The 27,695-nt window shown below is 39.9% G+C and overlaps 5 protein-coding genes across 6 annotated transcripts in view; 2 read left to right on the top strand and 3 right to left on the bottom strand.

Moving 5' to 3' along the window:
- atf6 (activating transcription factor 6) overlaps positions 1–1,829 on the top strand; it is a 37,274-nt gene extending 35,445 nt beyond the window's left edge. The window contains exon 16 of the mRNA XM_063891862.1: positions 28–1,829. Within this exon, the coding sequence (XP_063747932.1) occupies positions 28–224 (197 nt within the window). The 3' untranslated portion in view covers positions 225–1,829. The remainder of the gene's footprint in view (positions 1–27) is intronic.
- Positions 1,830–2,271: 442 nt separating this feature from the next.
- On the bottom strand, positions 2,272–9,149 carry olfml2ba (olfactomedin-like 2Ba). Its single transcript, XM_063890884.1, is given in 9 exon segments — positions 2,272–2,893; positions 2,896–3,201; positions 3,282–3,458; positions 4,301–5,299; positions 5,756–5,984; positions 6,703–6,831; positions 7,993–8,100; positions 8,359–8,622; positions 8,737–9,149. Coding segments are annotated over 9 exon segments (2,679 nt in total). The 5' UTR covers positions 8,899–9,149; the 3' UTR covers positions 2,272–2,588.
- Positions 9,150–9,286: 137 nt separating this feature from the next.
- On the bottom strand, positions 9,287–15,148 carry LOC134869342 (torsin-1A-interacting protein 2-like). The gene is given in 10 exon segments (XM_063890886.1): positions 9,287–10,722; positions 10,724–10,794; positions 10,970–11,128; positions 11,300–11,437; positions 12,250–12,414; positions 12,709–12,801; positions 12,907–12,984; positions 13,522–13,572; positions 13,905–13,982; positions 14,988–15,148. Coding segments are annotated over 9 exon segments (1,485 nt in total). The 5' UTR covers positions 13,942–13,982; positions 14,988–15,148; the 3' UTR covers positions 9,287–10,029.
- si:dkeyp-82a1.6 (torsin-1A-interacting protein 2) lies at positions 15,101–20,605 on the top strand. The gene is made up of 9 exons (XM_063890885.1): positions 15,101–15,335; positions 15,579–15,701; positions 15,801–15,974; positions 17,709–17,807; positions 18,018–18,080; positions 18,167–18,304; positions 18,444–18,563; positions 18,669–18,719; positions 18,815–20,605. The coding sequence occupies exons 1-9, from the start codon at positions 15,257–15,259 to the stop codon at positions 19,597–19,599; spliced, it is 1,632 nt and encodes a 543-aa protein (XP_063746955.1). The 5' UTR covers positions 15,101–15,256; the 3' UTR covers positions 19,600–20,605.
- A 1,672-nt stretch (positions 20,606–22,277) lies between these two features.
- LOC134869222 (uncharacterized) lies at positions 22,278–27,501 on the bottom strand. 2 transcript variants are annotated; one of them, XR_010166390.1, is made up of 9 exons: positions 27,089–27,501; positions 26,926–26,979; positions 26,774–26,843; positions 25,435–25,515; positions 25,235–25,326; positions 25,070–25,128; positions 24,244–24,399; positions 24,092–24,135; positions 22,278–23,969 (listed from the first exon to the last, which is right to left on the bottom strand). XR_010166390.1 is itself a non-coding variant. In XM_063890701.1 (9 exons), the coding sequence occupies exons 1-9, from the start codon at positions 27,482–27,484 to the stop codon at positions 23,865–23,867; spliced, it is 1,050 nt and encodes a 349-aa protein (XP_063746771.1). In that variant the 5' UTR covers positions 27,485–27,495; the 3' UTR covers positions 22,278–23,864. The 2 variants fall into 2 exon arrangements, 1 of the variants encoding a protein (XP_063746771.1); XM_063890701.1 differs by having other exon boundaries at positions 26,781–26,843; positions 27,089–27,495.
- Between the last annotated feature and the right edge of the window lie 194 nt (positions 27,502–27,695).

Here is a 27,695-nt window from a genome sequence, read left to right as displayed (position 1 = left end):
ATTCTGCTTCCTTTCCTGCCGTTACAGACAGCATCATAAGGGACAAAGACTACGAGGTGATGATGCAGATCGACTGTGAAGTAACGGACACGAGGATCATCCACATCAGGTCGTCCTCCATCCCGCCTTTGCTCCGGGTCAATCGCACCGAGACATTTTACCAACACTCCCCGACTGACAGCCAGACCCCGCCTCCTGCCAATGTGCTAATGGGGTCTGCTTAAGATGGACAGCAGCACCTGTTATTATATATAACCCACCAACAAAACCCACGAGGACAAACCGAAGATGAGGCTTCAGTTAACACTCTCTTTGTGTGATGAAGTATTTTCTGAACTCCCGCTGACTTCATGTTTTTTCGATTAAGTATTGCAACACAATGGTAGCTCAATTTGTCAGTACTAGTCCACTGCACTCTTTATCCGGGCTAATATCCGGAGGTAGTCTGTAATAGGGTCCGCTAGCTCCTTGTGTGGCAACACTTACTTCTCGCTGTAACCCCAGATGCCCCACATAAGGGTAATTGCTAAACGGCAGGGGGCTGAGCATTGAACCCTGAGTAACCCCGTAATAACACAAATACTTGTGCAGCTCTCCTCGTGTCCTCTCTTTCTTTTTTGGTTGTTAATTTTGGGAACAAGCCACTAAAGCCAGAGGAGAACACAGAACAATGATTACACACCCATGACTGATCTCACTTGCAAGGCATTTGTGATATTAATGTTTAGAAGTACGACAAATTGTGTGTTAAGTTACAAGATGGAGTGCTGCGATGGTCTCTGTAATTACAGGCAGCAATCTCAGGAAGTCAGGTGATCTGTGAAAGCTAGCAGGCTACCACTATGTTGTTGGCTGGTTTCCATTGGTTTAAGGATTTCAGGTGCTGTTTTTAAGCATTGTATGATGAATAATCTAGTTCTTTGCACTGTGCTTCTCTTATATTAATGACAGATTCAGCTCCTTTACATATTTATTTCTATTACTTGTAACAGTTATGCCAACTTCTGTACAATTCATTAATTCTGCTGTCAAAAGTCTTCTGTAAAGACTTGATATTGTTTGGTCCGCTTTTTGTGAAATTTGTATTGGAATTCACCAGAGAAATATAAATTATTGTATGTAGAATTATGAATGGTGGATGGGAGGGAAACATATCGTAAACATTAGAAATAGAAGATTTTTTATACTGGGTGGACATTTGTGACCCCTGCCCCTTTTTATATACTGTAGATATATGCCTTAAAGCTTGAGCTAAATGTTTGACATTTAACCACTGGTTATTTTGAATCCACACTTCTCCGTCCGCGGGCTGAATTGCACTTTCATTCTGTGCACTTAGGCCTGAAATTGCTCCATGCTGGAAGTTATTTTGTCTGATGGGGTTCATTATCTGATTTGTTGTAAAGATTGGCACAAACTTGTAAGATAAGATTATTAGTTCTGGCTTTAAAGGCCTCTGTTAATGTTTCTTTAAAATTGATATATTGAAAAGCAAACGATACATCATCAGAATAAGAACCTTTTTTATATGTTGATAAGAAACATGCTATACTTGTCAATGAAAGTGCGTTTTTGTTTGTTTTAGAGGTTAAGTTTTAGCTCGACAGATGCACATAAAATTCTCTTTGCTTGTGTTTTCTTTAGCCAGGACATCTGTGTCTGTTATATTTTTTTCCTTTCTTTAGTTTGAAAATAAAAGCGATTCACCGCAACGTTTTCACTGCATCCCAGCAAAACTGTGGGAGACAGCGAGCGAACACTTCAAGAAACTTTAGGAGGTTTTGTGTTTTTTGAGCAAATACCAAAAATAAACACTGGATTTTACACTTCCTTTGTGTGTATCCTTTTTGGCCGTTTGGGGAAATTGTATAATTGCAGTGTTATGAACAAGTACAATAGAGTATTTTTTATCTTAAATACCTCAATGTGCATCAATCACCTGCAAATTATAGGCTTGAAAAAGTCGTTCTCTGTTTGTATTCATAATTTCTGCCTGGATGTCTTCCTCACAGTTGAATCAGCACTTATAAGCAATGATTAAAGCCACTTGGACTTTAATTAGATTAGACGTATAAAAAAAGAGAGATTTTGTTTTAGTATTTCCACATTTTATTGCAGTCTCCTCTCAACAGTCTGATAAGGAGGGGATAAGTGCTTTCACAAGACAAAGGTCAACGGCAAAACCTGTGATATTACCATTAAAACAGGATCTGTGGCGTATGATGCAAAGAAAAAGGAATACAAAATGTGTATAAAACAGAAAAAACTCAATTGAAAAGGGGAATTGTTATTTTTTTAATGAGTGATACAAACTGGTTCTGAATCCTTTCTACAGAAATGTATCTCGCTGGGCTTTTTTACAGAATTGCGATATAAACAACACAACTTGATGCATTGACTGAGGAACCAGACTTCAGGTAAGAAATGTAAAATGTCTTAATAGGAACAAAACCATTTTGGAAAAATACACTTAAGTATATTTGTACATTGACCCCCATTTGTCTCCGTACTGAGGACCATTTGGACTGATCTACAATCCACTCGAACCATAGAATAAGCTTTTTAATATAACTACCGTTGACTCCGTATTAAGGGTCTACAAAGGCGAACTTGATGTTATACGTGACTTGGTGTCCGTTGTCCCACGCATACAAAACCCCCTCTTTGGGATTGTAGTCAATCTGCGTGGTGTAGGTGTAGTTGTTGGTGAAGGGCATCCTGGGAGTCATCTGAGTGTTTGTGTGCGTGTCGAAGGCGTATTCCAGCCTGGCGTCCTTTATGTTGTAGCTGTCAACAGCGTACAGGACGCCGCACACGATGAAGCAGTTGCCGTAGTGGTTTCTCCTGAGCCCGGTTCTCCAGGTGGTCTCCCTCTGCATGGTGAGGTCCGAGGGTTCAGCCGACTCAGAACGATCACTTCCTGTAAGAAGCTCTCATCGTCCAGGGCCGGGTAGATGATCCACAGCCCACTATCGTCCACGGCAAAGTCGACTTCTGAGTGATCGCGCCACTCCCCCAGCGACGACGTATCTTCCACCAGAGCATCGTGCAGCATCGTCCAGGCGGCCACGTAACGCAGACGCAGGTCAAACTTGATGATGTCTCGGGAAAGGGCGCGGTTGTAGAAGAAAGCCCCGTCGTAGACAACATGGCCTGTGCCGATCCAGTTGTAAGGTAGCTTGTATGAGTTGGTAAAACGGCCTAGAAAGGGATCAAGAACAAAGGATAAACATCAGATACTTTAAAGCAAAACAAAAAGTAAGTCGACTTCTGGCTCTTACCCTGTTTGAAAACATCCAGGTTGCGGAACTCCAGGAGATTGTTCCCGTAGTAGAAGTTAGTGACATATATTTTGTCATTATCCGACTTTGGATCCTTCATCCACGCTCCTTCATTCCTCCCATAAGTGTTGTGAGTTACCGGCTCTGAGATGGTTGCCAAAGTGTCCTTACACTCCCCTGTAAAGAGTCACAACAAGTGAGGTTTCAGAGGCAGCGCAACATCATCCGGACCTACGTCACAGAGCCTGAAAATAATTAGAGGCCTTTATTTTAACCAGCTTGGATCGCTGGGAGGGAGAGTTTGCCACATAGGACAAAACACTGGAACACAACGTCTAGATGTTCACAGAACAATATCAGTTCAGTAGTTTCTTTTTAAAGAATATGGAAATCGTTAAGGCATGACGTAAGCTCTTTCCATCTAATTAGAGCAAATGTTAACAATCAAATTGACATGCGTTCTTCTTGTTGGGTAATATCTTTGGCATTCAGCTGTTGCTGAAAAAACCTTCACGGATGTTTTTTTTAAGCCACTGGCGATGTGGCTTCAGAGTTAGGAATGTTATTTGGTTATTTGGTTTGTCAGTCCACCAATTGACTGAAAAAGTGGTTGATGGATAGCCAAGGATTTTTTTTTCAGACCTTTTGTTTCCCAAGAGGAGGAACCTTTGTTAACTTCTAGTTTCTCATGACTTCCCATGGTTATTCTGGCACCAATAATGCGATTTTTGTTTACTTCAATAAATGTCTAAATAACGAATGGGAAATTCCCATAGCATGAAAAGATACCAGGAATATGAGGCCAACTGTTAGTTTCCTGTATTTTGTGATGCTGATTAGTGTGCTTGCATGCATGCTAACCCACTATACCAAGCTACACTTACTTAGCTTAAAAGAACAAAACACCTAGTAAGTACAGAATCCCAGAGCTGCTGTCATACCTTTTTGTAGGTGTTTTTTCTTAAAGTGTGGATGAATATGGTTTTATTTACATTATTCAACATAAATAGTGAACTGACCAGGTTTTTTGGGGCGAGATTCCTCCTGCCTTTGCATCGGCTCTTCTGATTCCCTGTTTCCCTGCTCCCCCTCTTCCTCTTCCCAGCTGATTTTGTATTTCTGTTTGACTGGATCAGCCTGCTTTGTAGTGGTAGTAGTGGTGGTGGTTGTTGTTGTGGTGGTGGTGGTGGTGGTTGGAGAAGAGGTAGTCCCAGGTGTGGTGGCAGCCAGAGTAGTGTGGGGAGGCAAAGTCGTAACTCTCTGGGTGGTAGTAGGAGGCAAAGTCATGGCTGGAAAGTAAAAGGATTGAGTTTCTTCTTCTGGTGTTGTGCTAGCAGCCTGTGTGGTAATAGCCGGTGTTAAAGCTAGTGTGGGGTGTGTTGCTGCTACAGTTGGGGCAGCATGAGTTGTAATGGTCATAGCGGACGTGGGACTGGTAGTTGAAGCCTCTGTGGTGGGGTTTGGTGTGTTTGTGTGAGCTGCAGTGCTACCAGGTAAAGTCCGATTTTGGTCTATCGCCTCCTGGGTAGAAGTTCCCACCATTGTGGTTAGTGTGTTTCTTGTTGTGGATGCAGTTAGGGTTTCCCATGAGGTTGTAATTTCAGCCCGCTGGGTTGTGTTCATGGTAGTTTTGGTTGTTTCCTTGGCAGTGGTGCTGAAAGAACTGGTGCCAGGTTCAGTCATCAGAGGGATTGTTCGCTGAGTGTCTCTTTGAGTAGTTTGAGGTGCAGTGTCTGCAGTCTTTGTTGTTTGTGTGGTAGTTGTTGGTCCAAACGTGATGGTTCTGGTTGTGGTTCCAATGCCGCTGGTGAACTCATTAATGTTTGAGCTGGGCTCAGTTCCTATCGGTTTTGTAGATTGGTTTGTTTCTAAGGAACCCTGCAAAGGACCTGTTGTCTGTGGTCGAGATGATCGTGGTCCTGCTCTGGTCCTTGGGCGCTGGGGTCTGTGTTCAAGAAGATTCTCCTCAATGAACAGGTTAATGGGGCCATCACCACTGAATCCATGATACTCAAACACTAAAAAAAAAAGAGGGGAAAGGAACAGATGTGGTCAAATAATCTGAGCGCAATGAGAGAACGAGGAATGATTTTTGTAAAGTAATCTGTGTCTGAAATCACAAATCAGTTCAACACACGGTTAAAGCCACAGTATTGCACCCATTCGTAAATTGTTGCAGGGCATCTGCATCTGACAGATGGCAGGCAGTTTAGACGAGCACTAAGCTCTTATGTTCAGACATTCTCTAAAATCAATTAATGTAATGTGATAATCCATCCAAACCACTGATCCTGTTTCGTGGTTAGCAGAGTGTGGACGTAAGGGAAATAATATACATTATATACAAGCTGTAACTGGGATGATCACTTTAACCTCTGTCCATTTTTATGTGCAGTTTTTAGGGGGTTTTTTCTACATTTTTTTGCAGTTTTTAATCCATAGCATTTAAGCCGACTAAGGGGGTTTGTACTTACAGTTCTCTCCGGGATCCCCGTCATCCGCCACCATCGGATCTGGCTCGGATTTATAAAAAGTCATTCCTCTGATGATCATACCGTTGGGGCCAGTCTTCAACACCTGAGCAGCCTCCTTGTTATCCGGGGGTTTCGAGGTTACCAGAGGTTTGACCTCAATGATCTGAGTAGAACCGTCTGTCTGTAAGAACGACGGATTTTCCCCAATAAACTGCTCCTCATGCTTTTCCTGTTAGTGGACAGATGGACACAGAATTACTATGAGGCGAGAACAGTTCAGACAAAAGCATGAGCATGAGACCAATCTGTTTGATTAGATGCCTGATAAATGTTTTTCAATATCAACAAAGATTTTAGTTGTGACTTTTATGTGAGTTAGACGCACTTTCATTATACCTAGAAGGGTTTGACCTAGAATACAGGGGACAATACTTAAAAGCATGTGTGTCTCAATTAAAGACACTTATAATATACTGTTGACAATGCATTTGACTATTTCCAAGAACCTATATCACCATTGCACTGGCAAAACATGATCCAAATTTCAACTTTGGAATTCGGGAAAGACCCTCAACAACGTCAAATGACTTTTTTCCAAAGACATGTTTGTTTAGGGGGGGGCCTGGGACTATGAAATAAGAGGGCAAGAAACAAGTACTTTGACTATTAGAGGGACTTTAAATAAACCAAAACTATGTTTAAAACTAACACTCCTACAAGTGACTGTCAATTTCTCTTTTGCAAATACGTTTGGTCAACCTGGGGTTTCATATTCACCTTGGTATGCATTTGAGCTGCTCTTCATTTGCAGGATTGTTGTTCTACTATTTTGTCTTTGTGTAAATGTCCTGTCTGCAAGTGTCTTTGTCTGTCTTGAGAATGACTCTGTGTGTCGTTGAGATTACCTGACTAAACAATAAAACCTAACCTGCAGTGGCCTTGCTTACCTCACTGAGTCTTCTCTTGTCCTGATGTTGTCGTGAGGGAACAGTTGGAAGGCTTTCAGTTGCTTTTGCCTGGATTGAAGGACTTTCCTGGGGCTTCACCTCATCCACATTGTGGTTCAGAGACACTGCCTTCATGCAGTCATGGACAAATTGAGATGTTAACAGAAATAATGTACATGTTTTATTGAGAAAATAGGCAAGCTTCAAGCTACATTTGACTTGTCATAGTAGGAAAAGCATGTTACAGAACCACACCATTACCCTAAAACGGAATCATCTGGATTTAATTCAACTTCCATTAATATTATGATGTACAGCTTTTATTAAATAGAGCTATTTTTGCTTTTAATGATATATTGGTAGGCAGAAACGTTGCATAAAGGTCCCTACTTCTTTACACCTCCCAGAATGCACTTTCAGTGATGTCACTACACTTCAACTGTTCTACAGATAACCTTTCCAAATGTCACACCAGTACAGACGCAGCTGAAACTAATAAAATTAATCATGGATGTGCTTGATTTATCCATAAATTTGATCACCTACAGATGTGTTTCACATGCCAGGACAAGTCTGTGAAAAGAGTCATTTCAGAACCAGACAAACAGACGTAGAGTGACACATACAACACATTTTCCCAGGCAGTTAAAGAAATGTTTTGGACAAAGTTTGACTAAGTTAGCTTAAGCCTGGGCCCGCTGCTGTTTGAAGTTGTGGAAACATCAAATAAAAACAAGTATAAAAGCATGGTGTTCTGAATAGTAATCTCTGAATCCTGTTGTCCGCAGAAGATTGTATTATTTTAATGTAATGTCTAATAACATTTATATTGAAGTGTTTTCAGTTTTGGATAATCGTAATTCATTAATAATTATAATAATGAATGGATAATCAGACTCCTCTGTTCTCCAGTTAGTTTCGTTGAACCTGTTTGGGCAGATTTACTTCATGATTTATTTCAGTATATATGAAGTTGCAATTCAAGGTTAACACATTCACATTATGTTGTTCGTGTCCTGACTGCACAGATCTCTAGACTAACAAATACATACTGAAAGCATTAAGCCATCAATTTTGTACTGACAAATTCAGTTAACTAAAAAGCCTTCACTCTTCCTAGCTCCCGCCCCTAATAAATCTGAAAACTGGTCCAAAGAATGTGTTTTACTGGACATGCTAAGTCCAGAAGTCACCAGTATAAACGCACCTGCTATCCCCCCAGTTTGTGTGAATGTTATACTAACATATTTGCATTCATATTTTCAACGAAAATGCACACTGTTACTGTACCTTTTCCATGTGGTCCATGCGATCCACTAGCTTATTGGTAATGGAGTGCAACTTGAGTAGATCCATCCCATAGAAAGAGCCCTCCAGCAGCTCCAGGATAGTGGAAAGCTGGAATGATGAAGTGGATTCCGTCAAAAGGATTTACCAATTCAAGACATGACATGCGTAAAATAGGTCAATGCCAAGCCAATCCAAACTTTCTGGAAGTGTGGATTTTCGGAATTTGATTTGACATGATATCCATAACCCAGGGGATCTATATCTTTATAGAAATCAACAGGTGGGCGCTCACAGCAGGATTAAGATGGGCACTGCAGCGTGGGAACATATTTGTATCGGTGGGAAATGGAGCAGACGACACTTCACCTTGACATTCTCTTTCCCAGCCTCTCTAAGTTTTTTCAGCCTGAACTCCCCCTCGCACGGATTGACTGCTGACGGAGGAGCGATGCAGGCACACTTGCACTCTGGTCCAGATGTGATAGTCTCCACTGTGTAGAAGTCCTGCTCGGTGGCGCTCCCTTCTTCTATCCGCCGGCAGGCGCTCCTGCTCAGGGGTCTGACAACACATTTACACCGACAGTCAGAGCCTTCCGAGAGGGCTTTCACTTTGTCATAATCACCCAGCAGCTACAAAGAGAAGAGGACGAATGTATTTTCCAGATCAATCAAACACTTTTGAACTTTTACGCACGAAATTATAAAAGGTCCAGAGAACAAAGAACATTTGATATTTCCTCCTACCTTAGAGAGGATGCTCTCCTGGCCAGCTATCTCGTCCTGAAGCCTTTCATTATTCTCTGCCTCAAAATCTGACCTGGGATCTGCACCCAAGGTCTTTGGCGCTGCAGAGCACCATGGAAAAAACGCACAGCACAAGACGATAGTAATGCATAACTTATACATTGTGAGGCTCACAGAGCACCGAAATAAAGAAAAAGAAATACTGCAAGTATGCAAGCAGGCACAGCCTGTTGCAAATCACTTCAGCTGCCAACACAATTGCATAGCCTACTTCTGGCTCCAAAATCAGACAGGTGTATGCAGACAATCCATCAGAAAGCGGGATTAAGCTTTATAGCGCGATGCCATCCTATCCATTGTCAGTGATCGCAGGTTAATGTGCAGAGCAGTGAAGCCGTGCACTCTGAGAGAGAGCAGCCGGCATCTGCAGCAGAGCCGCGGACAGGAGGCGGACCTGATCCCTGCAAGGAGGAGTTCAACTGCATCAAACAACCGCTTTAACGTGATATAAAACCAACATGTGAATATCAATTAATAAAAACGCTGAACATTTTAGATTCATCTTGATTTTTATTAATGATTCAACTTAAAATGTAAGGTTCTGAATCACATTTCGAGGTCAAATACAAAGTAACCTGGTGCATAGTGATGTGATGCTTCACAGCAGCAAAGTCTGAGCCCTGGTTTTGCCGCCCTCTAGCTGCAACATGGATCATCACAATGACAACAAATGACCTATTTAAAATTACCTGTTTATTTGCACTTTAAGGCACATTCAATTTATGCACTTATTTCAAGACACGTCTTCCTGTAGTGTGACACATGTAAAGGTATATTTAAAAAGAGGTTCAGTTAAGGCATGTGGTGCCATGTAGGTTTGACAATTGCAGAAAAAGACATTTGTATTGAAAATAAAAAACCCTGTGTTGTGAATCAGAAAGTATAGTTCTATGTTAAATCCACAAGTACCCCAGTTAATGACTTATTATCTTAAAATTCATTTATCTAACTACATTTGATCTTGCTATATGAGTAAAGCACCACAGCCTTACTGCCAAACAATTTTGACCCCAATTCCTTTAACAAATAACGAATAACCTTATCTTCATAATATTATAAATGTCTTATTTCCTCGTGATCCTTTCATCTGTGTTGAGCTTCAATATAAATTATGCAAGAAATATTTGGGTTTTCAAAACACTGCTACTGGCCTCAGAAGGACTCACTCTAAGGGAAACGTGGTGGTAGATGAGTTTCTAGACTCAAAGTTCAACAGTGTCTTTTTATGTCCCTTTAGCACCCTGCAAGTTCAATCCTTCTTTCTGCCGCTACAGGTAGGATGAGATGAGAGATTCGACTCCACAGTCCACCGTATTTGTCGAGGTCCATCCTGTCGAAAGCTACAGGACGGCCGTCAGAAAGGAACTTCTTCTGGAGGTGGTCGTCCACCATCTCCTCCACAGCACTTAAACGAGCCTCGGCAGGAATCTCCTCTTCTTCCCCCAGCAGCACGGTGAAGATCAGACAAGTCTTCTTGTAGGCAGCGTTCTCATGGTCGCAGTAGCGATAAAAAATAAGCGTGGAGCCTGGTGGCAGCTCTTCGAAGCGGTTAATGACGGCCACCGGTTTGTCTCCTTCGAAAGCTCCCTGCAGCTTGCTGTCGATGTCCAGTTTGACCTGGTCGCTGTCCTGGCTGGCTTTGCTGGCTCCGTCGATGTGGAGGACGGAGGCGTTGATGGAAGTGGAGAAGGCGGTGGCCAGGCTCTGAGCCAGGCAGTGCAGTGTCCGCTCAGCACCGTGACCCGCGGTGAGGATGAGGCTGACCGGCTCTGTGGGCTGGGCTGTCTGGAGGTGCCTCAGCAGGTGGATCTTGCTCCGGCTCCAGAGCACCTCACGCTGGTTAGGGAACTGAGTCTTAACTTTACCCAGCTGCCTGAGGAAGATGTCTATTTGCTGCTCATCGTTTTTCTGACGCGGCAACTCAGGGTTGGTAGAATTGCTGTCCAACGATGGCGACCAATAACACCGCGAAACCTAATATGAGGTACATTCCAATTCCTGTGGAGAGAAGGCACATGTGATGTGTGAATTAGTTCTTAATAAGTTACTCATGTGAAAAAAAACAATCACTGAGACAGTAAGGTCTCGAAAGGAAGTTGTGTTTTACCTTACCTTCATTATCTGTAAGTAAACACTATTGACAATAAAGAATCAAAAAGACAAACAACATTACCTCCTGTATTTTCCTTATCCACTGGAACTGTAGCAGGCTCTTCAGTGGATGGACCGACGGTTTCAACATTTTCCTGAAACTGTGGAAAGGCTCTTCTCTCCGGGATATCCTCTTCTTCTTCTTCGTGAGCTAAAACTTCCTTTTTGATGCTTTCATCATCTGACAAATAAGAGAAAAATATGTTAAAACTAAACTAAAAACACACCCACACAGCTGATAGATTGACAGCCGTAAGTGATGCTCCCTCACTGGCTTTATCTGTTGTGTAAGACTAAGAACGACAAGACAACCGTAAGGAAAGATATAACACTCTACTAAGATCAGACTCACTGTCTCCAGCTTCAGGATGTGTGTTGTTGGTGTCTGAGCTTTCTTCTTTAGGCCCATCGACTTGGTCATCCTTTCCTTCACTTAGAGTAGGCGGGGTTGTCGTTTCTGATTCTTTCTTCTCCCCAATCGGGTGTTCTCCTGATAAAATTACAAAGGTTTAACCAACTCAGCAATGATTATCGGTGTCTTTACCGTTGCATTTAGAGTGGGGTATAAAAATAAGGTCCAGGGTGATGAGAGTTCCCTTTTTAATTGTACATTATTTAAGACTGGAAAAGATTTCAACCTTTAGGCTCAATACTGAATATCGAAATGGCATTAACATGATCAAACAGCTTCAGAATAAAGCACTACCAGCAAATACCAACAGCATAGTATGAAGTGGAGGACCCTGGAGCTTTCAGTGGAAAAAGTACTGCTGTAAACAAAGACATCAAATACTTGCCATGGATGGTTAAACCAGTACAGGTTATCTATTGGCCCGCCTGCAGTGATTTGTGTAGATAATTTCTCTCTGTTTTGTACACAAAGCTATAATTTTGCAAACCAATTACAAAGGGAAACCTTGAATGTAAAACATATGCGCCCACAGAAACTATCATTGTCATTACAAAGCAAAAAAGGCCTTCTGCATCCGAGCCATATTTGTGGTGTTCATGGCAAAACCAATATTTCCAAATGGAGATGATATTTAATGGCAAATGATATCAAAACATGGTGGGAACGTCACCTCATTGCACGTAAAGGAAACACACCACAAGTACTGCAGAGAGAATGGAGTAAACTGACTATAAAAATGAAAACAGCAAGGAAACGTTTACACACTACCACAAATGACACTTGTTAGAGGTTTGCAGCAAGCTTTCCCAAAGTGAGTAATACGCCCTGTCTCTTAACGTGTGACTACATTAGATAATAATGTCAGAATCACTATAGACAGGAACACTCACTGGACTTCTCCTCAGCTGTTGAGGCCAGTTGCTCATTTCCTGGTGTCTCTCTGTTGTAATCACCACAACTTCTTTCATCAGCCTGAAATGGGTTTCTGTTTACCGCCACTTTCAGCGTTGTGTCGTCATGTGCAGGCGCCATCCTATCGCCAGCCGCATCACTGTCTGCAGACAAATACAGAAATGGAAGTCTCACTGGAAGTCTAATGTTTCATTTTCAAATCCCTACCCTTAAAAACAAATAAAAGAATCTTAAAATGGACTCTAAAATGCACAGGCAGCCAGTGGAGGGAGGCTAAAATGGGAGTGTGTGCTCCCTTCTACGTGTTCCAGTTAGGAGGCAACTAGATAGAAATAAAACACTGATAACTCTATACCTGGTTCTTACATCAGAGAGCATATGATGAGCAGAGTAGATGCATAAACACATTTGTTAAATACAAATCGATGACATTTTACCTTGTGAGAGTTGAGCCTTTTTTATTTTAATCCTTCTCCTCTTGTTTGTAATCACTTGATCCAATTGGGCCTTAGTTTCTTCTCCCTTGCCTTCTGATAAAAAAACAAAATGACACATAATGTACAGTACAGTAAATTTAAACTACTCTTAAATGTTTTGTAAATATACTATTCCATTATAACTGATATCTATAGTACCTGCAATGTGGTGGTGATCTGTGTGTTGCTCTGCCATGCCTGGAGATCGAGGCTCTTCACTCAAAGGTTGGTTCAACGCTGCATGACAGACATGGGAATATAACACCTGTTTTTATTATGCCAACGCCTGAGCAAGTTTATTGGTTTTGTTCAGATCCTTGTCACACGTTCAAAGTCTCGAGATATGTTGTTAAACTGTTAACACGGGTTTGACTCCAGAACCTTTCAGGCTTTCAATTTGTAAAACTGTTAGCACAAAATAATTACTACTACTACTACTGTTAAAAATCAAAGTTGAAACTATTGAAAAGTCTGTTTTGAGCGCCCCAGGGTTTACGGCATAATATCTTTGGGGTAAATTTAAACTGAATTTGTTGTGTGCTACCAGACACTGTAAGAAAACCGATAATAGTTGTTAGCTTGTTAGTAGGGCTGCTAGGAAAACTTGCTCAACAGTAATAAAGCTAATGGAATATATGTATGAATATTGAAATGTAAACTGTTGATTGTCTATGAAAGACTTTACCATGCCAATCAAACTGAAATTGTGAAGTTATGGAAATGAAACATTGATAATAAACTTGCATTTAACATCAGACTGCTCCATATCTTCACCTCTGGAGTTGTTAGTCTCTACATTTGTAGCTGCAGGTAATGAAGCTGAATCTTGTAAGGTGAGACAGATACCATATTACAAGTTAGTTCAGAGTATGCAGAGACATATTTGGTAAATACACATACAGTATATGATTAGATTAACTTTGACCCAGTTTGCATATCGTATCTTCTGAGATATTCTGCTTTTCATCAGGATCTCTCTGCTGTTTGTAGTCAGATTGTAAAACTACAACATCCAATACGGGCTGTGTTTCTTCTTCCTTCCCTTCTGATTAAAATAAATCAATAAAGAAATATCACATAGATTTAAACAACTGTACGTATGTAACCTTTAAACCACTATAACTAATATCTGGCCATTGTCATTGGTGTTTCAGTACCTGATGTGTGGTGGTGAGCTGGGTCTTGCTCTGCCATGGCTGTGAATGGGGCAACTATACTCAAAGGATGAATCGAACCTGCATAAAAAGAAATTGGTATATAAAACTTGGTTGTCATGGCAAGCACTGAGTACATGTATTAGTTATTGACAGATTACAAAGTTCAAAGACTTAAGTGATGTTGTAAAGCTGCTTGTGTACCTGTCAAGGGGTGCCTTAACGTTTTCTGGTTTCACTTTAAAGCAAACTCCTTAATTTCATTCATTCAACACTGATATAAGGGAGGACTAACTTTTGTGAGTTGGTAACATTACCCTCTACCAAAGGTTGCTTCTTGTACGCTATGCACACTAATGAAATTATGTTCACTTTTGTACGACTTCATCTCTGACACTGCCTCATCCCTCGTCATATCCATAGATCTACCTTAGGTCTACATAGATCTAGATGCTACCTTAGTTATGTAGTTTGATTGTTTAAGCAATTAATTGCTAACATGCGGGCAATAGTTTGTAACCAAAGTCTGTTTTAAATAGGTATTAACCTGCCCAGTCACTACAGACGACAATTAGCTCATAAGCTAACTCGGGAACTATGATACACAATAATGCTGAGTGTGCACTCTTCCTGTTCAATGTATAAATAACGCGCAAACCTTGCGATGGGGCTACCCTGTCAGCACAAACAAATATAAGTCATTTACTTTTCAAACTCTAAGTTGGAAACATTTTAACATCCGTTTCGAGTTCACGGGGAGTTGCTAATGCTACTGAGACGCTGTAAAAGTACCGAAATGGTTACGTCAAATATCTAGTTAGCTAGTTAGCAGCACTGCTAGCAGCTCAGCATTAAACAAATAATAGACACCTTTACGGAGGAATATTTAAGATGACATCATCAACCGTTGAGTAAAATTAGCAAGCTAACGAGTCAACTGACAGACAGGTGAAAGAGAAGCTGGTTTATGTGGTTTACAAAACAGTTAGCAAGACGATACATGGATATAACAACCTTCGTGTAGCTTACATTACATACATATATGTTTAATAGTTGAATCTAATAACTCATTCTAAAAGAAAGTACCTGTGATCACATCTGTCCAGCAAAACGCTTCCTTGTCGTGAATCTTGCGTTACGTCCGTCGCTCTGACAGATCACAACATTCAGGCGGAACGTTCAGCAGTGCCCGTGTTTCCATGGAGATACACAGAATGTGGCGTTTCCGGACATTAACGGCGTCCTGTCAGAAAATGGTTCCCATAACAATTTAAGGGGAAATCCATGGTTCGTCCGTATGTGAACGTCGTATTGAGTCATTGATGTTTTTCGCATCGCTCTTTTTATAACCATTAATGGATTCCACGGTTACTGAAAACAAAGAGCCTCGCTCTCTGAGACGATCGGCTAGGCAGTCCTCGGGTAACTTTAGAGGTGAGCAAACTGACTGCTGTGACAATAAGGGTTAGCTCTGTTAGCTTAGCATTTGAAGCTAAGTCACTATTAGCTGCTCACTCAAAAGTTGAACGACAAAACCAACGTTAGCTAACTTTATAGGCATAGAGAGGAATTGAGCTGTACGTTTACACGTTTGCAGTTATTTCAAACTTTGTTCAATCTAACGTTAAAGCGGTTTTGGAGACTCACTTCCATAATGTGTTTCTGATCCTTCTTTAGCATTGGGTTTTGAACTGGAACCCAGGGGACCTCTGAAGAGGACCAAAAGAGGGTTGAAAAACCCAAATCCTGTGAAAGCTGTCAATGGGTCCAGAGATGAGGAGAGTGGCTCAGAGGATGAAGGTAGGGTGCTCCAGCTCACAGTTTTTGCCTAAAGTTAGTCATAAATAGTTTGTACTATTCAAGGTGAAAATAATGAGTATTCTACTAACTATATGACAGAATGCCCAAGCAAGAAGAGCCGGCCGGAGTCTGGAGGATCAGAGGACAGCTATGGTGATGTGAATGAGATGGAAGTCCAGGAACCAGATGAAGATCAGGAGAAAAATGAAGACCAGGGAATTGATAATATACACAGGTCCTCTCCTGCCACTCATCATGTACAAATAAACAAAGGTTAGGTTTATTTTACATTATCATATATTTTTCTTATATTATATTATGGATATTATACATAATTTCATTATCTCCCCCCTAGTATTTTTTGCTTTAATCAACAAATAGTCAACCATTTAAAAGTATATGATTAACCATTATACAACTTAAAAAAGCTGCAAATTCTCACAGTTATGAACTGTTTTCAACAAATGTGACTTTTTCCCACTTTATGGTGATTTTAAACAGATATCAGATAACATTTTCACAGTTGTGTAATGTATAGTTACTTTATGTATAACACTAACAACAGACATCTCTCACAACACGCTACTAGACAGACATAAGGGAAACAATAATAAAATAAATATATATTGATTAAGAAAAAAACACAAGACAAAACAAAACGAAAATAAAAATATAGGGCATCTCATATTTCAACATGAATAGGACAGATCAACAGCACATGGACAATGACAGCATATAGCTACAGTTCCACGCCAGGCAACATACTCACATATTGAGTAAATGGATCCCATGTTTTATGACATTTATTGATAGAGCCATTCAGGGTACATCTAATCTTCTCCAGTGTTATATTTTGCATCATATCTCTGACCCATTGACTGTATGTTGGAGGCGTTGAATCTTTCCATTTAAAAAGAACGGCACGCCTAGCCAACATCAAAAAAAGAGTTCCAGAACTGAGTAAGCTTTGAACAAGACCACAACATATGACCGATGGTCGCAGGGGCCTGTTCGCATCGGTCACATATAGGATCGATACCTGGAAATATTCTTGCAAGTCTAACTTTTGAATAGTGTAGGCGATGTAAGACTTTGAATTGTATTAGTGCATGTCTCGAGCAAATAGAGGACACGTGCACCCTATAAAGGGCCATCTCCCATTCTTCATCAGAGAGCGGAATCCCAGTATCATTGGTCCATGCTTCCCTTATATGAGAAACGGAGGGACTCAATGTGTTCATGATCTGTGCATAAATCATTGAGACTCTACCTCTATGTAATAGATTAACCTTTAAGAGAAGAGTCTAAACAGGATAGTGGAGGAAAGTCTGGAAAACTAGTGAATTTCTTACGCACACAATCTCTGATTTGTAGGTAACGAAAAAAATTAGCATTTGTCAGTTGAAATTTTGTTGACAGCTGTTCAAATCTGGCAAAGGTGTTGTCAATGTACAAGTCCTTTATGCTATAGATACCTCTTTCTTGCCAGGCCTGAAAGCCCTTGTCCAACAGAGATGGCTGAAAAAGATGGTTATTAGTTATTGGAGAGTAGATAGAAATATTTTGGATGCCCAGACTTTTTTGAATTGTTTAAGATGCGCAAAGATTGATTACAATCACATTTCCATTCACACTATTCACTATTATTCGTAAACATGCACAGAGTAAGGCAGGGAGTGAGTGTGGCCTACTTGTGGCTTGTGGTTGTGCCATTCCAGTCTTTTAGCCATAGAGAGATGGCATTTAAATTCGCAGCCCAGTAATATGAACGGAGGTTTGGTAGTGATAGTCCACCACAACTTTTTGGTCCCTCCATAAATTCTTTCCTTATATCCACAGATTTGTTGTTTGTTAAGTATTTTTTTATTTGTCGAATCAGATGATATCAAATGAACTTTCTTTGTTGTTATTAAGCTATGCATGCAGGTGCCATCTAATAACAAACGGCATCTTTGTGTTCTCTGATTATTTAACTATGTTGATATAGTTTTCTCTCTTGTCCATCAGGCGCCCTGGGAGATATGAATCTATCCCCTTGTGTCGTCCTCAAGGAACTCCGCAGTCACCCTGTGAATAAAGATGCAGATTGGATAATTACTAAGAAAGGTAGGAGTTGTTCCTGATGGCATGGTCATTGGTGTGTGAGTGTGTGTGAAGTCTCCCTGAGCAGGTGGCACATTGTATGGCAGCCTCTGCCTCTGTATGAATGTGTGTGAATGAGTGATTGCTGACTCGTATGTAAAAGCGTTTTAAGGGGTTTTAAGTACTGGAAAAGTTCTATATAAATGCTGTCCATATCTCTATCCCCTTGTGTAGTGCTGAATGAACTCCGCAGTCCTGCTGTACATGAAGACGCAGAATGGATCAGAACAAAGACAGGTAGGAAAAGGCTTTAGCTTCACTCTGCATAGGAGTGATTACATCAATGGAGGACAAAACTAATATGGCTGGTTTTGTTTTTTCAGGAAATTCTTCAACCAAAGCCCCCACCAAGTCGTCCGCTCAAATCAGACCGCCAGCAAACAGACATGATGTGCCGATCCCGAAGATCACCAGCGTGGACGAGTACAGGAGGACAATGGAAGCAAAGGCCAAAAGCACTGGTAATAAGGGCATTTTTATTTAGCCAGATTTCACGGAATGGAAAAATCAGGAGGGAAAACACATTGAGCACATGTCCAATGATTGACCTCTCTAAAAATAATAAAACGTTTACATGCATATGTTCTTACTCCTCTTTAGGTATACCTGTAGTTAACCACTATTACCAGAGTGTGCATCCAGCCTCGGAGAAATCCTACACAAGACAACGTGTGAATAATATTCCGACACAAAAACAAACTGTTCAGCAGAAAAAACAAGGTATTGAAGCCTCAACTTAAAAAAAAACCAAAACAATTATTAGCAACATCAAGTGTAGATTGACATGTTTGATATTCATTCCATGACATTATTTTCTTTTACCAGTGAAAAAAAAACCACTTGCTGTCAAGGAAAGGTCTGGTTATTCCTGTAGCGGTAAGATAGAGTCATTTAACTACATCATCTTTAAACCCAAAGATACTTGTTCTACATTCATTGAATGATTTTAATATGGTCTTACTTCCCTCCAGGATTCATGTGGTGTTTATGCCGTTTAGTGCTTGTGGCGCTGATCGGGTCAGCCGTCTTAGTGGCATGCAAGATCATCCCTATAATGAAAAATACTGCAGAAGGTGAAATGCAACCATCCAGGTCCATAAAGCCAGACATTTTTCTAGATCAGCTGTCTCTGCTTCAGGCTCAGTTCCCCAGTCAGCACTCTGAGTTGTGGAGGAGAACCAAGATCCACTTGCAGAAGCACCTGAACACAGCGCATCCCACAGAGCCGGTCAGTCTGATCTTAACTGCAGGCCGCGGGGCTGAGAGTACGCTGCGCTGCCTGGCACAGAGCCTAGCATCCTCATACTCCTCTGCCCTCAATGCTTCTGTCCTTCACATCGACGGAGCCAGCAAAGTCAACCAGGACAGCGATGAGGTGAAGCTGGACATCGACAATCAGCTGCGAGCAGCATTTGAAGGAGACAAACCTGTGGCGGTAATTCATCGCTTCGAGGAGCTGCCTCCAGGCTCCACCCTCATTTTCTATCGCTACTGTGACCATGAAAACTCTGCCTACAAGCGCGTGTTCTTGTTGTTTACTGTGCTTCTTCCTCAAGACGAGATCATTGGTGACCAGAGCCTGAAGGAAGTGGAGGAGATGGTGCTAGAGTACGTCAAGGAAAAGCTGGTTGGCTCAAGCAACCAAGCTAATTTCAATGACATGGACATAGACAAGTTTGGTGGACTCTGGAGCCGCATCTCCCATCTCATCTTACCTGTGGTGTCCGAGAAGGAAGTACAGCAGAAAGGATGCTGATGACCAGCAGTCAGAATACCATCTTGGTATTCTTAGGACCGTACAGTAGCTATGAAACAGAGAAGTAACTTGTAAACAACGCGTTTGTCGTTACATTTCACATGTTTGAAGGTCTTTTAATCTCTCTCTGTCAGAGATTGTTCTCACGCAGCAGTCTAAGGTTGAAGACCTGCTCAAGATGTCCAGCACCTTTTATGTACAGGCTTTTGAATAAGGATTTGGCGCAATCTTATTTGATTAAGTTAACGATATTTAGTTTGATTGATTTCTTTTCTCCTTGCCCTGTGTCATGAATTGAACATTAAACAGCACTTTGTTCCACATCTTTTGAATCCGTCAAAGAAGAGTTTTTAGTGGAAGATCAGTATGGATTACACCTTTACAGATGTAGCTTCATAGTCCTTGTTTTGTATCAAATCTCTCAGGCAACGAATGGCTAACATTATATCTCTGTTAAATGCATATCCATAGTTCCTTTAATATTCTTGTGTACATGATTGGATTTGCACTAAAATGTTTGATTTCATTTTCAAGAGTGCTGGCTTTTATTACGATACATATTTTATATCTTTTCTGCTTTTCGTAATATGTATATTTGTGAAATGTTGTCTCTTTCTAGATTGAAATATTTTTTGATAGCTGTATTTATATATTGAATATGAAAAGCTTCAGAAACCACTGATATGTACTGACAACGTTGTCAATGACAGGTATTTGATTTTGTAAATTTGAATATAAATGAATACAAAACAGCAAGTCACAAAATGTGCCTTAACAACTCATATCGAGGAGGTAAGAACATATTTGATATAAATAATTAATTGGATCATTTATCCTGACAACGTCAAACTAGGATTCTCACTGAAAGGTGTTTTCTGGTATGTGCAAAATGAAATGTCTAATAAAGGAAAGTGTTTTTGCTTCTTATACTTTTCATTCTGAGATGAATTAATGCTCACATGTAAATGTGTTTTATTTTTTTCAATAAAGATTATTTTGATAACTATAGGAGTTAATAATTAATGTACTTCACAGTTTACATCCTTTCTGTGTGCCCAGTTTAGGATTTCCAATAGTCGGACCCTGGTGAAATCGGTCTTTATAGGAGTTGGAGAGCACTTGGAGTTTTTTATCTCTATTATTAACCTGCTTTAATTAATCATTTGTGTTAACGCCATTGTCCCGCTGCTTTGTAAGTGTACAGTATCCAGCCAGGAACCAGGAAGTTACAACTACAAAACACAGCAGGAGTTCAATCATTAACTAAGAGGATAAGATGTAAGACAACACTGAAGACGGTTTAATGATTCATTCATGATGCTCAGAAGTTAATGCAAAAGTAAAGAGGTTACAGCACGGTAAGAAACAAGGAAGGTAACAGAAGTTTAATCATTATATATTTTTCCAGTAAATCTCAAAGTCTTGTTCAAGGTTTAGCTACTGTGTGAGGCATCTACCTGAATGAGAGTTACCCAAACATTACAGTAAAATTTTAAAAAATAGGGTCACGTTTGTGTTTTTACAGTCACAGTTCAAGTACTTTTGTTAAACATGTTCACATAACAAGTTAGTCTTACCATTGAAACAGGTTCACGCTGTGAGAGGATATTTGTATTAAAGTGCATCTGTCTTTTTGCACCCTGTGTAGGTTAGTGGAATAGGCCATACTGCACACTTAGATTCTAAAGGGGATATCTTTTGTTCATCTTTAGGTTCATGGTGGTATTGTGGGTTTCTACACGTACATGTTTACACACTATATTCCCAAAAAACACATTATTTTTCTCACACTTTCTGTCTAAATATACTTGTTTTTACAAACACTGTCTTGTCTAATTTGTTCGCAAAAAAAATTGCATGATACTTCTGGAGTTGCTGGTGGAGATACTCTGATTGTTCTGATCTAGGCAGCCCACAAGATTGACTGAGTTGTCTTATTTTACAGTTTGTGAATGGGTAGGCCCACCAGATTCCCTGGCATACATGCTCTAGCACTAAAAACAAAAGTGGGTTCATATATGGCCGAACTTTTCTCGTATGAAAACCTTGGAAGATAATTTGTCTTAACTGATCTGCTACACTTCAAACCAAAGTGTCCACATAATCATCCAATTGTGTATTAAAGTTAAAGTGAAGATTAAAATGTGAATGTGTATATTGTAGAAATAAAAGCAGCAGCAAATAAATTCAATTGAAAGGCCTCATGAATTCAAGAATGAATTGCCTAAGTAGTGGGATCCTTTTAAATGTCTATTTTTTGTGTCTTTGTGGACACATTTTGATTAACTTATATTCTATATCTTTATCTTTAGGAGGTTTTCTCATTTTCGATTATATATCAAATTCTCACATTTTACTGATATAAGCATTTCCATGACCACAGATACTCCTAGTGTAAGACTCACACTGTAATAAACACACAGTTTATTATAGGCTACTATTAACTAAATGTTCAACTCATTGATTTACCTTTGCCCTTCAACCCAAGGAAAAATGTGTTTCATGAGTGAGTCATTCGTTATCATGTAATACCATCTATGTTTATTAATACAGTACTTCAGCTGTATATTAAGTAAAGCTTGGCCTGTGAAGTATACCTTGTAGCGATGTTTGTGAAGATGATGAAGAAGTCCCCGGAGACACCAGCTTGTATATAATAAGGTTTATTACAACAGCATAGTATCATACACCAACACGGGCAATATGAGGTTCCCAGAGCCAGTTGTGGAAGTCCCCCTGAAATCTCTTTGTGCATGCAATTTATCGGCGAAAATGTGTGTATGACCAAATGGTTTCAAGGTTTCAAGGTTTCATTGGTCATATGCACAGCATATACAACGTATATGTTGGCAATGAAAATCTTATGTCCCGTGCTCCTCCAACAACTCAACATACATGGTGCAAATAACATAAATAAAATAGTGCAAAAAGAGAGAAGAATATTTACAATAACAACAATAAAGATTTGAGGATGTGAAATATATACATATGTGGAATACATTGAGAGTATTTAAATACTTTACACTGTTGAATGAGGAGGTATGGACAGATGCATATATTATGTATAACAGATGTATATGGCAGATATGTATAATATATATATATATATATATATGTATGTGTGTACTATAAACAGATGTGAGTACATTCACAGAGGAGTTCAGCAGTCTTATAGCCTGTGGTATAAAACTGTCTCTGAGTCTGGTGGTCTTGGTCCGGAAATGCTATGTTCTCTAAGAATGTGTACCCAAATAAGGTGAGATATACGTTTGTCTTTTTCTTACTCATCCATGGAGGCCTTCTGACATATTCCAGAGGTTTGTTATACAACACCCTGTTGTACAACATCACTCTCTGCACTCTCTATGACCTCAGACAGTAAATAACTGTATGAACTGATTTAACTAACTGTATGTATGAACAGTTTTAATACACCACACCTGTTTTATCACCAAAGCAGCATATTCCACACAGTTACTGATCATAGTACTAAATCATGCCTTCAGAACGCTGGACTTGCCTGGTACGGAAAAATACATAACTACAAGCAAGTGTAACTCAGTAAATATTTGAACGTGCTGACAGTCTTATCTCTGATAAGAAATGTTAGGGTCTAATTTATGAAACTGCCTTGGAAAATTGAATCGCTGAAACAATATTCAGTCTGTTTAGACTGACTGGTATATGACTCTAGAAGGAGCAGCTTTTTGAACCTGCTGCCTTTATTTGGAGACCAGATTCACATATATGTGCTGGATGTACAACTCATTAAAGCAGAAAACCCATTTCACAACGGTAACATTTAAATATCTAAGATAAATGGGTTTATTTTAGGTCACAGCAGCAGTATACAAACATATCCTAGTATTAAAAGCATTGGGCAGCTACTTTAAAGTGCCAGGGGAGCAGTGCAGGGTTTCTCAAGGGCACCTAAACAGTGCCCAAGAGGCAAAGTGTCACTTCTCCAGGTACAAGTCCAGAACTCATGTTTGGTCCTTTCCGGGACTTAAACCAGCAAGTTCCAGAGCCAAATCAAGCAGGATTTCAACCCTATCCCAAAATTATAAATTACAAATATTCCACCTCCCCTTGCAGTCTATTCAGCATTCAACATTTAAATCCATGGATCCTTCCAACAACACAAAACTACACAGAAATTAACCCAGATTATCTGGGGAAAAAAGGATGAAACTTCAGGAAGGCAAGTGAAGAGGGATCCATCTCCCAGGAGGGACACATGCGAATGACCAGGTCTACTTTTCCTTTCACGATAATATCCCAAAAGAGATAGCTACAGCAAAACACAAGTTTCCAACGCTGAGGATTACTGGGACAGCGATCACAGTCCATTTTGCTGCTCTGAGCATCTTCTGAAACGTACAGGTGTGGGGGTAAATACCTGATCAACTTGCATTTGTATATATGATTAGTGTATGATTTATAATGAAAAGTCATTACATGTTATATTGTCATGATGTGGACAGGCACTCACCGTTTGTCTTTGTTGGCTCGATCGCCGACTGTTTTTTGATCTTCCTGTAACAGAAAATGGTGACATATATTATATTTCTTCATCAAAAGAATCCATTCTGTATTCATGCATGTTTGTATAATTGTTCAAACAGTATACCACTAGCCATTTACCTAGTATGCCTTTTGTGGGAATACAGCTTACATGTACCCATATTACAAACAAGAGAATCCAGACTGTGTAAGCGATCATCACTTTCACAAGCCAAGAGTCTTTCCTTTCCTTTCCATACTTGTCAAACGCCAAAACACCAAGAAAAATGAGAGCGACTGTGTAGAAAAGATTATGTGAATCAGAACAACACACACGCAACTGTCTGAAGAATTTATGCAACTTGGGGACATTGTTAGAGTGTCTCTTAAAGCATAAGTTTAAGATTTTGGGGGAAATGTGCTAAATTGAGTCTCCAGACCAGACAACAGCTGCTAACTCAGCGTTAGCATTAACTCAACGTGTCCAATGGTCCACCTGCCAACACGTCTACAAATAAGTAATTATGATGTGGAATGAACATTTCTACATTTTAGACGTGTTGGTTGGAGAATTTTGTTACTTTTAGATAAAGACAGGCTACCTGTTTCACCATGTTTTAAGTCGTTGTGCTAGGCTACGCTAACTAGCTGCTGTTGTCATTTAGGATAATAACTGGATATTTACAAGAGTCATAATGTTTTGTGATATAGAAATAATGGTAACCTCCTTTTATTGTTGTATTTGGCTGAAACATTTTAAAAAAGGTGCCCACACACACTCTTAAGCGAAATTTGGCGGATGAAGTCAAATGCCCAAATGTTCGCACAAACAATTAAATTGGCAAAAATGCATAAAAGCTTATTTCCCAAAATGTCAAACTATTGCTTAAAGTTTTTTTTTAAATGCTTTTATTAATGCAGTAAAGTAGGTTTATAGTATATGTTAATATTTGGTAAATATCCTTACTTGTAAAAATCCAGTGGATGACAGAACACACTTTGATGATATACTCACTCATCTCCTTTCTTGAACCGAACAAAAGAGAAACATTAAACAGCTGAGCACACACTGCTGATGTAAGGGGTAAGACAAATATTCAGGCAGAAGAAGTCAAGAGGAAGTTGGACTTACAGTTCATGACTGGGTTCAACTCGCAGACAGACGATTATCAGCTCTATGAAATTAAAGGCTATTGGCACACACACAAGAGCAATGAAAATGACCTAAACAGGCAGGCAGATACACACACACACACATTAAATATAACCTCGTACAGTTTAAATGTGGATGTAGAAATGGAGAAGTGTTATAGATCATGTACCGCCACTCACTTTAATGGGATCAGCCAAAGAAAACAAGACCAAGGCAGTTATCTCCACGGCTGCACAAAAGACACGGCTTAATATCTTCACCTACAAAACAATTCAAATGAACTTTCAGTTATTTTTAATAAACCTTGTCCTTCACCCTGTCTGAAACCAGAGCTCAGTCTGCTCTGATTGTAAACTGGCCAGCCAAATCTTTGAGATTATCTTGAAAAAATGAATTTTTGAGCAAAAAGTCAGGAATCAGAAAATTTGAGCAAAAATTCAGATTTTTCAGGAAAAAAAATCTGAATTCTGGGTTTTCCGAAAAAGGTCAGAATTTTGAGTTTGAACTTTGAGAAAGGAGTCAGACTACTTAGATTTTGGGGAAAAAGCGAGAATATTGAGAAAATAAGTCAGAATGTCGGAGTTTGAGTAAAAAGTCAGAATTCTGTGTTTTCAGAAAATAAGTCAGACTTCTGAGATCATGGAAAAAATTCAGAGTTTTTGAGAACAAAGTCAGAATTCTCAGCAAAAAGTCAGATTTTTCAGAACTCTCAGAAAAATATCAGATTTTTTAAAATGTACAACCCTATGATTTGATCCTAGACTGAAACAAGCTGAATTTCCTTATTTGGGGCTCATTTAAATAATTTTGACGAGCTCTGCTCTGATTGGCTGGTTTACCAGGAGCAATCCATGGCTGCCTCAGAGCCCACAGAAGTAAGTGAAGTTCGGGAAACTGTGAGAGATGAACCATGGAGGCTATTGGCATCCAACCTTACATGTTTGAGCCTTTATCGGAGGAGGAAACCGGTGAATCTGAAGAACCGCCAGCTGGTCGGAGATTGGAGAGCAACGTTAGGGAGTGGTAAGTGTTAGCGTTAGTGTTTCCAGCAGCTGGTGTATGCACATGTTGGGGCTGGACTACCATGTGTGAGGTAACACACAGGGATTGTTGTAATTCGCCCGTTTTGCCGCTGTGATATGCATATTCATGATTTGTACGTGAAGGAGGAAACATCGGTGTTTGAGGTTCACGGTATGTCAGTTCAATGTACCCAACTCTCCTTATTCAACTATGCCAAGGTAAATACAGTTTTCCATTCTATGGCAACCCTTTAAAACAAAGATAAATGTACTCAAACAAAACATAAACAGAAAATACATATATAGACCACAAACTACCTGAAATCTTCAATAAAATGAAACCCCTTTTTTTCCTCTCCATAAATCGTTCAATGTAATAACATTCTGTAGTTACCTCTCTCTATAGTTTTATGAGTAAATTAAGCACTATATTCAAATTACCTACCTACCCATGCACAACAGAGTCACAGAAAACAACATGAGCCCTACAACTCACATGATACCTTATTCAGATGACGAAAATGAGGTCCTTTGATGAGAAGAGTGATTAACAAATCAGGCAGTTCCTGCGTAGTAATGCAATGAGAGACACATTAATCTTCTGCTGTCATTTTTTTACTGGGTGGAAAACGTTTATAAAAATCATACCGTTTTGACGGCCACCAAAACACTGTCAGCATTCATCAACACAATACCCAGTTCCTGAAGAAAAAACAAGTAAAATGCAGATACTGAAATTCAATTATTAATTAAGAGATTTCCACACAATTAAAAAAAGCTCAATCGAATCCACCTCTGTGTCCATGCTTACCTGTAATTTATTTAAATTTAAGGGGACTTCTTGAGTGGTCATGCTTGCTTCAGCAGTGCTTGGCTTTGTAGTAACTGGTGTTGTAGTAGTTGGCATAGTAGTAGTTGGCATCGTAATAGTTGGTATCGTAGTAGTTGGCATCGTAGTAGTTGGCATCGTAGTAATTGGCATCGTAGTAGTTGGTATCGTAGTAGTTGGCATCGTAGTTATTCGCCTCGTAGTAGTTGGTAATGTAGTAATTGGCATCGTAGTAATTGGCATCGTAGTAGTTGGTATCGTAGTAGTTGGCATCGTAGTAGTTGGCATCGTAGTAGTTGGTATCGTAGTAGTTGGCATCGTAGTAGTTGGTATCGTAGTAGTTGGCATCGTAGTAGTTGGTATCGTAGTAGTTGGCATCGTAGTAGTTGGCATCGTAGTAGTTGGCATCGTAGTAGTTGGTAATGTAGTAATTGGCATCGTAGTAGTTGGCATCGTAGTAGTTGGTATCGTAGTAGTTGGCATCGTAGTAGTTGGTAATGTAGTAATTGGCATCGTAGTAGTTGGCATCGTAGTAGTTGGTATCGTAGTAGTTGGCATCGTAGTAGTAAGCATCGTAGTAGTTGGTATC

This window comes from Eleginops maclovinus, chromosome 9 (assembly GCF_036324505.1).
Source record: "Eleginops maclovinus isolate JMC-PN-2008 ecotype Puerto Natales chromosome 9, JC_Emac_rtc_rv5, whole genome shotgun sequence".
Classification (NCBI taxonomy): domain Eukaryota; kingdom Metazoa; phylum Chordata; class Actinopteri; order Perciformes; family Eleginopidae; genus Eleginops; species Eleginops maclovinus.
This window is presented reverse-complemented; position numbering and strand designations above follow the sequence as displayed.